At 45.5% G+C, this 11,994-nt stretch overlaps 1 protein-coding gene across 2 annotated transcripts in view; it reads left to right on the top strand.

Moving 5' to 3' along the window:
- GOLM1 (golgi membrane protein 1) overlaps positions 1-11,994 on the top strand; it is a 77,548-nt gene that overhangs the window by 51,674 nt on the left and 13,880 nt on the right. For both annotated transcript variants that reach the window (XM_023229562.2, XM_023229563.2), the window contains exons 4-6: positions 570-624; positions 6,734-6,836; positions 11,856-11,985. In XM_023229562.2, the coding sequence (XP_023085330.2) occupies positions 570-624; positions 6,734-6,836; positions 11,856-11,985 (288 nt within the window). The remainder of the gene's footprint in view (positions 1-569; positions 625-6,733; positions 6,837-11,855; positions 11,986-11,994) is intronic.

Genomic DNA, 11,994 nt, shown 5'->3' with positions numbered 1-11,994 from the left:
GTGTGTGGTGTGTGTGTGTGGTGTGGTTTGATGGTGGTGTGTCGTGGTGTGGTTTGGTGTGTGTGTGTGGTCTGGTGTGTGTGGTGTGATTTGATGTGTGTGTGGTGTGTGCCGTGGTGTGGTTTGGTGTGGAGTGGTGTGAGGTGTGTCTGTGTGGTGTGGTGTGTGTGTGTGGTGTGGTTTGGTGTGGTGTGTCGTGGTGTGTTTTGGTGTGGAGTGTGGTGCGGTGTGAGGTTGCTGATTGGTCCTCTGGGTGCCCAGAACCTCTGCTGTGTTGGGCAGGAGGAAGCAGGGCCTGGTTGGCCCTTTCCTGGAGGAGCTGTGTTTCCTGGGCTGGAGTGGAGTCCGGACCCGCTGGCTTTTGCTGGGGTCCAGAGGCGGCGGTGGGGAGCTGATCTCTAGGTCCGGCTGTTCCTTTTCAGCAGCAGACATGGGAGGGTCCAGGCCAAGCACTGAGCGCCAGCGGCACTGGGTTGGGGAGGGCGGCCCCATCGTTGGTTTCCATCGCATCTGGCTGTCAGGCTGAGGTGTTTTTTTGGGTGTTTCATGTGTGTTTATCTTCCTTGCAGGCGGTTTTGGTGAATAACATCACCACAGGCGAGAGGCTCATCCGAGTGCTGCAAGGTAAGTTCTGCTCGCTCCTCCACGCCAGGCACTGGCCTTGTAGGAGGAAGCTCTTATTTCTCTCATCCTTCTCTAGGCCCAGGTGGGTCTCCATGATAATCTCATGGCAGATAGTGTCATGAGTCATTGAGCAATCTTTATTCTTTTTGCCTAACTGTATCTCATTAAGAGACTTTTCCTTTTAAAACAATATTGCCAAATACATTGCAAGCTGTTAGATACAGAAGAGTTCAGAATGTCACTCATGAATGTGTTGAGAAATAGAAATAGTACTTACGATAGGCACATGCATAGGCACATGCTCTGTTACGTATACACATGGTATACATGTGACCTGTGAATTGGGTCATGCTGAATTTAGATTGCATGAAACTTAGAAAAACTGTCCAGTGGCCGGGCGCGGTGGCTCAAGCCTATAATCCCAGCACTTTAGGAGGCCGAGACGGGCGGATCACGAGGTCAGGAGATCGAGACCATCCTGGCTAACACGGTGAAACCCCGTCTCTACTTAAAAAAATACAAAAAACTAGCCGGGCGAGGTTGCGGGCGCCTGTAGTCCCAGCTACTCGGGAGGCTGAGGCAGGAAAATGGCATAAACCCGGGAGGCGGAGCTTGCAGTGAGCTGAGATCCGGCCACTGCACTCCAGCCCGGGCGACAGAGCGAGACTCTGTCTCAAAAAAAAAAAAAAAAAAAGAAAGAAAAACTGTCCAGCACAATTTAGTTCCCCCTCTTTGCTGCTGTGACTCAACTTGGCAGCTGGGGATTGGTTTTCCTTTGAGTCCTTCTGGAGCAGCCACGGGGCGGGAAATGGGGTGCTGTCCTTTTTCGGGGGGTGGGCTCCTCCTTTCTCTGTGACAGGAGGGTCAGCACGGTACATGCTATTGGGCTAAATCATCTGTTGGGTTGAGTAATTTTTACTCTAAAAGTGTGGTTACTGGGAAGTTAAAAATTCCCTATACAACTTGCATTATAGTTTTTTGATCGTTGCTGGTTTAGAGTTCTAGTTCTAAGTCAGGTTCTAAGAATATTAGTCTTATGTGAAAAGGGGTCACTTTGTGAAATGTGTTTGGGGGAAACATAGGGTTACACAGAGTTGAAAAGGCTGCCTGGCTGCGGGGGTGAGGGTAGGAGGTATCACGTAAAGGTTCAGTTGGACAGCAGTTTTGATAGAGCATACGTGTCGAGTAACTCCACCAAAGTCAGCACAGGAAACATATTCATCACCCCCAAACGTTTGTTTGTGTGCCATGGTGATCCGTTTTCCTCAGGCAGCCTCTGGTCTGCCATGTAGACTAGTTTGCATTTTAAATAATTGGGTGCATGCCCAAGATTCATAAAGCAAGTCCTTAGAGACTTACAAAGAGACTTAGACGCCCACACAATAATAATGGGAGACTTTAACACCCACTGTCAACATTAGACAGATCAACGAGATGGAAAGTTAACAAGGATATCCAGGAATTGAACTCAGCTCTGCACCAAGCGGACCTAATAGACATCTATAGAACTCTCCACCCCAAATCAACAGAATATATGTTCTTCTCAGCACCACATCACACTTATTCCAAAATGGACCACATAGTTGGAAGTAAAGCACACCTCTGCAAATGTAAAAGAACAGAAATTATAACAAACTGTCTCTCAGACCACAGTGTAATCAAACTAGAACTCAGGACTAAGAAAATCAAAACCGCTCAACTACAAGGAAACTGAACAACCTACTCCTGAATGACTGCTGGGTACATAACGAAATGAAAGCAGAAATAAAGATGTTCTTTGAAACCAATGAGAATAAAGACACAACATACCAGAATCTCTGGGACACAATTAAAGCAGTGTTTAGAGGGAAATTTATAGCACTAAATGCCCACAGGGGAAAGCAGGAAAGATCTAAAATTGACACCCTAACATCACAGTTAAAAGAACTAGAGAAGCAAGAGCAAACACATTCAAAAGCTAGCAGAAGGCAAAAAATAGCTAAGATTAGAGCAGAACTGAAGGGGATAGAGACACAAAAAACCCTTCAAAAAATCAATGCATCCAGGAGCTGGTTTTTTGAAGAGATCAACAAAATTGATAGACTGCTAGCAAGACTAATAAAGAAGAAAAGAGAGATGAATCAAATAGATGCAATAAAAAATGATAAAGGGGATATCACCACCGACCCCACAGAAATACAAACTACCATCAGAGAATATTATAAACACCTCTACCCAAATAAACTAGAAAATCTAGAAGAAATGGATAAATTGCTGAACACAAACACCCTCCTAAGACTAAACCAGGAAGAAGCTGAATCTCTGAATAAATAGACCAATAACAGGTTCTGGAATTGAGACAATGATAAATAGCCTACCAACCAAAAAAAGTCCAGGACCAGATGGATTCACAGCCGAATTCTACCAGAGGTACACAGAGGAGCTGGTACCATTCCTTCTGAAATTATTCCAATCAATTGAAAAAGAGGGGCTCCTCCCTAACTCATTTTATGAGGCCAGCATCATCCTGATACCAAAGCCTGACAGATACAACAAAAAAAGGGAATTTTAGACCAATATCCCTGATGAACATCGATGCAAAAATCCTCAATAAAGTACTGGCAAACCGAATCCAGCAGCACATCAAAAAGCTTATCCACCACGATCAAGTTGGCTTCATCCCTGGAATGCAAGGCTGGTTCAACATTCGCAAATCAATAAACGTAATCCAGCATATAAACAGAACCAAAGACAAGAACCACATGATTATCTCAATAGATGCAGAAAAGACCTTTGACAGAATTCCACCGCCTTTCATGCCAAAAACTCTCAATAAACTAGGTATTGATGGGACCTATCTCAAAATAATAAGAGCTATTTATGACAAACCCACAGCCAATATCATAGTGAATGGGCAAAAACTGGAAGCATTCCCTTTGAAAGCTGGCACAAGACAGGGATGCCCTCTCTCACCATTCCTATTCAACATAGTGTTGGAAGTTCTGGCCAGGGCAGTCAGGCAGGAGAAAGAAATAAAGGGTATTCAGTTAGGAAAAGAGGAAGTCAAATTGTCCCTGTTTGCAGATGACATGATTGTATATTTATAAAACCCCATCATCTCAGCCTAAAATCTCCTTAAGCTGATAAGCAACTTCAGCAAAGTCTCAGGATACAAAATCAATGTGCAAAAACCATAAGCATTCCTATACACCAGTAACAGAGAGCCTAAATCATGAGTGAGCTCCCATTCACAATTGTTTCAACGAGAATAAAATACCTAGGAATCTAACTTACAAGGAATGTGGAGGACCTCTTCAAGAACTATAAACCACTGCTCAGCGAGATAAAAGAGGACACAAACAAATGGAAGAACCTTCCATGCTCATGGATAGGAAGAATCAATATCGTGAAAATGGCTATACTGCCCAAGGTAATTTATAGATTGAATGCCATCCCCATCAAGCTACCAATGACTTTCTTCACAGAATTGGAAAAAACTACTTTAAAGTTTATATGGAACCAAAAAGCCTGCATTGCCAAGTCAATCCTAAGCCAAAAGAACAAAGCTGGAGGCATTAATGCTACCTGACTTCAAACTATACTACAAGGCTACAGTAACCAAAACAACATGGTACTAGTACCAAAACAGAGGTATAGACCAATGGAACAGAATAGAGCCCTTGGAAATAATACCACATATCTACAGCCATCTGATCTTTGACAAACCTGACAAAAACAGGAAATGGGAAAAGGATTCCCTATTTAATAAATGGTGCTGGGAAAACTGGCTAGCCATATGTAGAAAGCTGAAACTGGATCCCTTCTTTACATCTTGTACAAAACTTAATTCAAGATGGATTAAAGACTTAAATGTTAGACCTAAAGCCATAAAAACCCTAGAAGAAAACCTAGGCAGTTCCATTCAGGACGTAGGCATGGGCAAGGACTTCATGACTAAAACACCAAAAGCAATGGCAGCAAAAGCCAAAATAGGCAAATGGGATCTAATTAAACTAAAGAGCTTCTGCACAGCAAAAGAAACTACCATCAGAGTGAACAGGCAACCTGCAGAATGGGAGAAAAGCTTTGCAATCTACCCAACTGACAAACAGCTAATATCCAGAACTTACAAAGAACTTAAATTTAGAAGACAAAAATCAAACAATCCCGTCAAAAAGTGGGCAAAGGACGTCAGAAAGTGGGCAAAGGATTTGAAGTGTCTACTTCTCAAAAGAAGACATTTTATGCAGCCAATAGACACATGAAAAAATGCTCATCATCACTGGTCATCGGAAAAATGCAAATCAAAAACAATGAGATACCATCTCACAGCAGTTAGAATGGCGATCAGTAAAAAGTCAGGAAACAACAGGTGCTGGAGAGGATGTGGAGAAATAGGAACACTTCTACACTGTTGGTGGGACTGTAAAGTAGTTCAACCATCGTGGAAGACAGTGTGGTGATTCCTCAAGGATCTAAAACTAGAAATACCATTTGACCCAGCGATCCCATTACTGGGTATATACCCAGAGGATTATAAATCATGCTACTGTAAAGACACATGCACACATATGTTTATTGTGGCACTAGTCACAATAGCAGAGACTTGGAATCAACCCAGATGTCCATCAATAATAGACTAGATTAAGAAAATGTGGCATATATGCACCATGGAATACTGTGCAGCCATAAAAAAGAATGAGTTCATGTCCTTTGTAGGGACATGGATGAAGCTGGAAACCATCATTCTGAGCAAACTGTCACGAGGACAGACAACCAAATACTGCATATTCTCACTCATAGGTGGGAATTGAACAATGAGAACACTTGGGCACAGGGTGGGGAACATCACACTGGGGTCTGTCGTGGGGGAGGGGGAGGGGGAGAGGGATAGCATTAAGAGAAATACCTATTGTAAATGACGAGTTAATGGGTGCAGCACACCAACGTGGCACATGTATACATATGTAGCCTGCACGTTGTGCCCATGTACCCTAGAATTTAAAGTATAATTTAAAACGAATAATAATTGGACGCATGCATACAGATGGCCTCAGTATATGTTACCCCAGTTGGGTAAGTCCTAACAGAGTCTCGCGGATCACCACTGCAGTCAACACGGCACCTGCCCGCCACTCCAGGACCCCTCACCCATGCCAGAGTCACCAGTCCCGTCTCTCTCTGGGCCCAGCTCCCACCCAGCTGTTCTCTTCGCCACAGCTTTGTCTCTTGCCGGTGTCACGTGCAGGCTTTTGGGATGAGTCCGTGTTGTGTGTGTCATAATTCACAGAATCCTGTTTTATTTCACTTCATTTTCCACCTGAGACTGTGGTAGGTCTAGCGTTGTGAGGGCACACCTCGGGGATGCCTACATCTGTCCTGGCCTGTGTGTCGCGGCTGTGTCCGGGCCTGGCTGCTGCTGCTGTCCACTCTGGTATCCCCCTGGTGGCTGCCCTCCCCTCTGCCCCAATTTCGGCCCTTTGCCCACCAGGGCTCTTTTGTGAGCCGAGTCATCAGGGCAGCAGGGTGGTGCTGATTAATTTCCTTAAAGCTGCTGTTTCCCTGATGAGAGTGTTGGGTGATTAAATGGGCACAGGGCCTTGGAGAGTGGCTTGGCTGTGCATAAATGACTGGGGGGAGGATGCTGGCGGGTAGCCTGGTGGCCGAGGGCGGGGTGTCAGCAGGAGTGGCTGCTTATCTGACCAAACATCAAAAGTCAGTGTTTTACAGATGGAAGGATGAGTCGACTGGGGATGAGGGCAGGGTGGTATGTGTGACCTTTGGGGACATCTCGGGGCTTATGATGTCTACGAAAGAGACAGGCACATAGAAGCTTCCAATAATATGTTAAAGGCTAGCGGCCAAAAAGGAGATTTAAGAGAGACATTTGGAAAAGGATCCAGACGCAGGTTCTTTCGGGTTGCTGCTCTTCCAGAGCTCTCTCCACAGCTGGGGTGTAGTGACTCTGAGGAGGGGCTGTGTTTTCAGCTTTTTGTCTGTCCCCTCCTTTGTCGTGATCTGTCCTTGCCCTTTATAGTCTGATATGTGAGTCTGCCTCTGTCATATTTTGAATGAATGCATGACATTATTGTGCCAGTGACCTGTGCAATTCCTTGTCGCCTTGGTGTAGACCAGTTAAAGACCCTGCAGAGGAATTACGGCAGGCTGCAGCAGGATGTCCTCCAGTTTCAGAAGAACCAGACCAACCTGGAGAGGAAGTTCTCCTACGACCTGTAAGTGCACCTCAGAGTGCGTGCCACAGTGCAGGGTGCACGCCACCGGAGGGTGGGGGGTTAAGCTGAGGGTGGCGGATGGAGGCATAACCTCTGATAGAGCACGCACCTTCTGCTCCATGCAGGACTCTGAGAAAGGCACGGGCCCGCGGGCCCCTCTCGGATTCATGTGCTACACAAACGCACAACGAGGCCAGCTCTCAGCAGGAACCAAATTTCTCAGCATGCCTTAAAATGTAGCTTAAAACTCTGTCAGGCACAGGTGTACTGGTCAAGTCAACAACCTAACGCATTAAAAATGTGTTTCACAAGTGCCCACGTGAGCTAAATCAGATTCATTGACTAAAAGCCATTTTGGCAAAATACTGATATAGTAATAGTTTATTGCCTGGTGATGACGTTGTGGGCATTTTTTTTTTTTTTTTTAAGAATTTTCAGTGATTTTCCGAATTTTTGCATTAAGTACAGTGAGAATGGAATACTTTTATAATCAAAGCCAAGCAATATTAAACTATTGAAAAGTGAGCTAAGCCCCGTGGGAAGATAGTAAAAACCAGTTTACAGGTCACAGGATAAGGTTGTGTTTATTTTTTCCACTTTTTTTCCTCATAAAAACAATACAGCTAATGTGTAGGAAGTTTGGGATTCAGAGAGAACCAGCCACCCACAGCCCAGCCCTCATGCCTGCCCTTTTCCCTTTGACTTAACTCTATCCAGTCCATGCCCAAGTTCACACGAATGTTTACTTAATTGCCTCATCAAAAAAATTTCATCATTCTTTTACTTACGTGTATTATGTATATATGTGTGTGTGTGTGTGTGTGTATTCTTTTTTTTTTTTTCTTTGAGATGGAGTCTCGCTCTGTTCCCCAGGCTGGGTGGAGTGCAGTGGTGTGATCTCGGCTCACTGCAACCTCCACCTCCCAGATTCAAGCAATTCTTCTGCCTCAGCCTGCTGAGTAGCTGGGATTACAGGTGTCTGCCACAACACCCGGGGTTTCTACTAAAACCCTGTCATTGGTCAGGCTGGTCTCAAACTCCTGACCTCATGATCTGCCCGCCTCGGCCTCCCAAAGTGCTGGGATTACAGGTGTGAGCCACCGCACCCGGCCACAAAAATTTTAGTTTTAAAAGTAAAATTAGGCAGATATGCAATGATGAAAAGGGATTTTAAGGATAAAAATATCTGTTGCCATAATTTTTCTCCTAAATAATGACAACACATTAGCTATAGGCTCTTTTTATTTATTTATTTATTTATTGGAGATGGAGTAACGAAGCTCTGGTTTCCCAGGCTGGAGTGCAGTGGCGCAATCTCGCCTCACTGCAACCTCTGCCTCCTGGGTTCAAGTGATTCTCCTGCCTCAGTTTCCTGAGTAGCTGGGTTTACAGGCATGCACCACCACACCTGGTTAATTTTTGTATTTTTAGTAGAGATGGGTTTCACCATGTTGGCCAGGCTGGTCTCAAACGCCTAACCTCAAGTGATCCATTCGCCTTGGCCTCTCAAAGTGCTGGGATTACAGGTGTGAGCTACTGCGCCCGGCTAGCCTCTTATTTTTTAATTTTTAAATTTAAAAAATTGTATTACTTGGATTATATTTAAAATGTCCATATAGCTCCTGTCTTTTAAAAATTACTATTTTGGATTATTTCCTTCTATAAGGCTCATCTGTAGTTTAGCCTGTTGCTAGGTGTGAATTGTCAAATTGCATTCTGAAAGGATTTGAGCCGTCTGCATGGTCACCAGCAACCTGGGAGAATCAGTTGTCTCACATTCATTGTGTTCTTGGGGATTTCCATGTTCCTCCAAAACATGGTCCACCTGCCATAATATCTTCCTACTAACTTTATAACCATGTACAACTGAAAACATGAAGCCCAAGTATATGTCTCTGTAGAGACGTGAGCAGCCAGTCAATAGAAGGGAAGTGTGATTGTCACTCATGTGTGTGGAACCTTATTCAGCTATGCCAGTGGTTCTCATGTCGGGGCAGTCTTGTCCCAATAGGCCTTTGGCAATGTTTGGAGACATTTTTGTCTGTCATGGCTTACAAGGAGGCTGCTGCTGGCATCTAGTGGGTAGAAACTAGGCACACTGCTAAACATCCTATAATCCACAAGACAGCTTCCCACAGCCACGTTTTATCTGGCCTAAAACATATACAGTGCTCAGGTTGAGAAACCTTGAGTTAGGCTGATAATTAAAGAATTGCATTTAGACAGAAATGAAGTACCTCAGTCTTATTATTCATCCTTAAAGACACCTTAATGCAAATATTTCCCTCATATAGATTGAAACATAAAAAGCCATAAATGGCCTCACTTGATAAATGTTGCCCCAGAAGGTTTTGACCCAGCTGGAAATCAGAGCCCAGTGACAAGGAATCTCTGCTCCCCATGTAGGAGAGCTTGGGCCCAGGCGATGGGTGGACGCCTCTGAGCTGGGCTGGAGACACTTGTAGGATGTACTCCTTTTGCTCCTGGCAGGTTGATACCTAGATTGAAAGCTCTTTCTGGCTGTGTCTGTTTCACTACTTGTGCCCAAGGCCCTGTACCAGATATGCGATGCTTCCCAGGGATAATGTTCGTGGAGTGTTGGAAGCAAAAAAGAGCTATTCTGAACTTTCTTTGGATTATAGGCCCTTTGAGAGAATCTGAGAAAAAGTAGGAACACTTTGTCAGCAAACTTATAAATGGACACCTGCCTAAAGTGTGCAATTTGTGCGAATTCCTCGGGCCCTCCCTTAATTCTGCACACCCTCCCTTAAAACATCCTGTCTGGTCTAATCCTTCTATAGAAGGCAGTGCCAGGAACACAAAAGCTGATGGAAAGGCCAGGTTTCCTGATGTACAAGGTAGTGTTCTTAGCGTTCTTTCTGTTTGAATCAGCCAGCACACATCCCACTTTTTATTCTCCTACACCTGTGGCAGACATCACTAAGCAATCACTGCTCTCCACCTGAAAATCGTGTGTTCTTTCTCCCTGAAGCACCTGGAGTCAGCACATGAGATGAACCACTCGCCATCTCATCTCCCTGCTCTGAGGAGAGAGTTTCCAGTGCTGATACTGGAATGTGAAGTCATACAGTGGCGGTCGGTGCCCCGGGTGATGGAATCACCGGCCCTGATAGGTCCTTGTAGTGAACACATCCATCAGTGGTACTCTGGCCATCAGCTGCCCCAGCTAGAATAATCACTGGGCGCCAAGTCCTGTATTTCTCTCCAATTTAGCTCCAGTTAGTGCTGGAATATTTGCCACTTACATGTAAGGAAAAGCCAACCTGAATCTTCAGGAAGCAACACTGTCACAATCTGCATGACCTTTGCCTCAGAATTGAGGATGGAGGGAGGTCGGCTCCTGGCTCTCAAGCTGGAACGTGGAAAGCCGCACTTCATCTGCAAGGCTGGGAGATAAAGGCTCTTTGTACTTGATTTTAGCAGGGCTGGGAGCAGGGCCGACCAGTACTTCCCTTTTGCAGGTTTAAAGGTCCAGGGATAGCAAATGACCTGCTCATTCAGTTCTACAGTATACAGACAGCTTTTTGTTCGCTCTCTCTCGGCTCCTGTGCACTAGTCTACCACCTGTGGCTGGTATGTTTGTGAGCATTGTATTTAAATGAAATTTTCACCTGATCTCTCAGCTGTCCCAGGTCAGGAACTCTGCGCTGCATTATTTCCGCAGCACCTGGTACTCTTCTCTGTGTGTGGTACATTGAGACCCCACGGTGCTTTGAACTGAAGGGTATATTCCAAGAGTCAGAGGTTGAATGTGGTACTCACTCACATTTGACTCTGAAATGCCTGCGACTCAGAAAAGGCGAGCTGTGTGGTGGAGAGAGCACAGCAGGAAAGAGCCCTGGAGTCCGGCTTCAGTTTCCGCCTGTCTCTGACCCCGGTCCGTGCCAGACAACCATGTCAGCCCCTAGCATTCTTATTTGTAAAATGAGTGGGTAATTCTCTTAATTACTTCATAGCTCTGGCACTTGTCGAAATACTCTTAAAATAAATTCCAGGCAGAAAGCTGAAGCAATGCAACAACAATTCAGCGGAGCGTCCTCCAGTTCAAGTTTTGATACTACCCACTTAGCACAGACCCTGGGTTAAGGGGCTCCACCCCACACGCCTGCTCCCACTTCAGATGCCAGCCACAAGTCCGACGTGTCCCCCAGCCACCCTCACTTCTGCCTGGCTGGCACAGCTTTAGGATTACCCATTACCCCCTCAGGTTTGATAATTTACCAGAATGACTGTCACGGAATTCAGGAAAGCTGTTTTGACTTTTACACAACAGCCCAGTGGTAGAGTCCTAAGGTGAGGGCTGGCGCCATGGGGGAGACAGGAGCGGCCGCCCCGTGGAGTCAGCCATTCCCATCCAGTGCATCGTGATGTTCCCCAGCCCGAAAGCTCCCTAAGCCCTGTGGTCCGGAGTTTGTCTCAGTCTTTTATGTAGCATGATTGATAAAACTGTCGGCCACGGGGTTGAACTCAATCTCCAGTCCTTCTCCCCTCCCCGGAGGAGGTGGAGCTGAAAGTTCCAACTTTCCAGTCATGTGGCTGGTTCTTCTGACAGTCAGCCTCTGTCCTGAAACGATCTGACGCCCATCCTTCCCCACTCCCAAGACCCCCTCATTAGTATAAACTCCAGTCTGGTCCAGAGGGGCTTGTTGTGACTGGCCAGATACCCCCTCAGGAACTTCCACGGGTTTTAAGAGCTCTGTGGCAGTAGCCAGGGACAAAGACCAATACATGTATGTATGTTTTTATTCTACAGATTGTTAAAAAAATTTTTTTTCCTAATCAGTAAAGTTCACTGTTTTAGAACAATGGGATGATTCTTTTTAGTGTGTTTCTTTTGGTCATTTAATCGTTGAACACACACATGTTGCCCTGTCTTAAGTGCCCTCTTCAGATGAAGCGCCTGAAGAGGGTCTGTGTCTCTTATGGAAGTGGATGTCACCATCCAGCAGAGACACAGCCACAGACATCAGGCCCTTCCTTTGCTTTCTCTCACCAAAGGAGCCAGTGCATCAGTCAGATGAAGGAGGTGAAGGAACAGTGTGAGGAGCGAATAGAAGAGGTCACCAAGAAGGGGAATGAAGCTGTAGCTTCCAGAGACCTGAGTGAAAACAACGACCAGAGACAGCAGGTAACTGGG

The sequence above is a fragment of the Piliocolobus tephrosceles genome, chromosome 14, assembly GCF_002776525.5.
Source record: "Piliocolobus tephrosceles isolate RC106 chromosome 14, ASM277652v3, whole genome shotgun sequence".
NCBI classification, from domain to species: Eukaryota; Metazoa; Chordata; class Mammalia; order Primates; family Cercopithecidae; genus Piliocolobus; species Piliocolobus tephrosceles.
The sequence above is the reverse complement of the archived record's forward strand: the minus strand, read 5'-3'. Positions and strand labels throughout refer to the sequence as shown.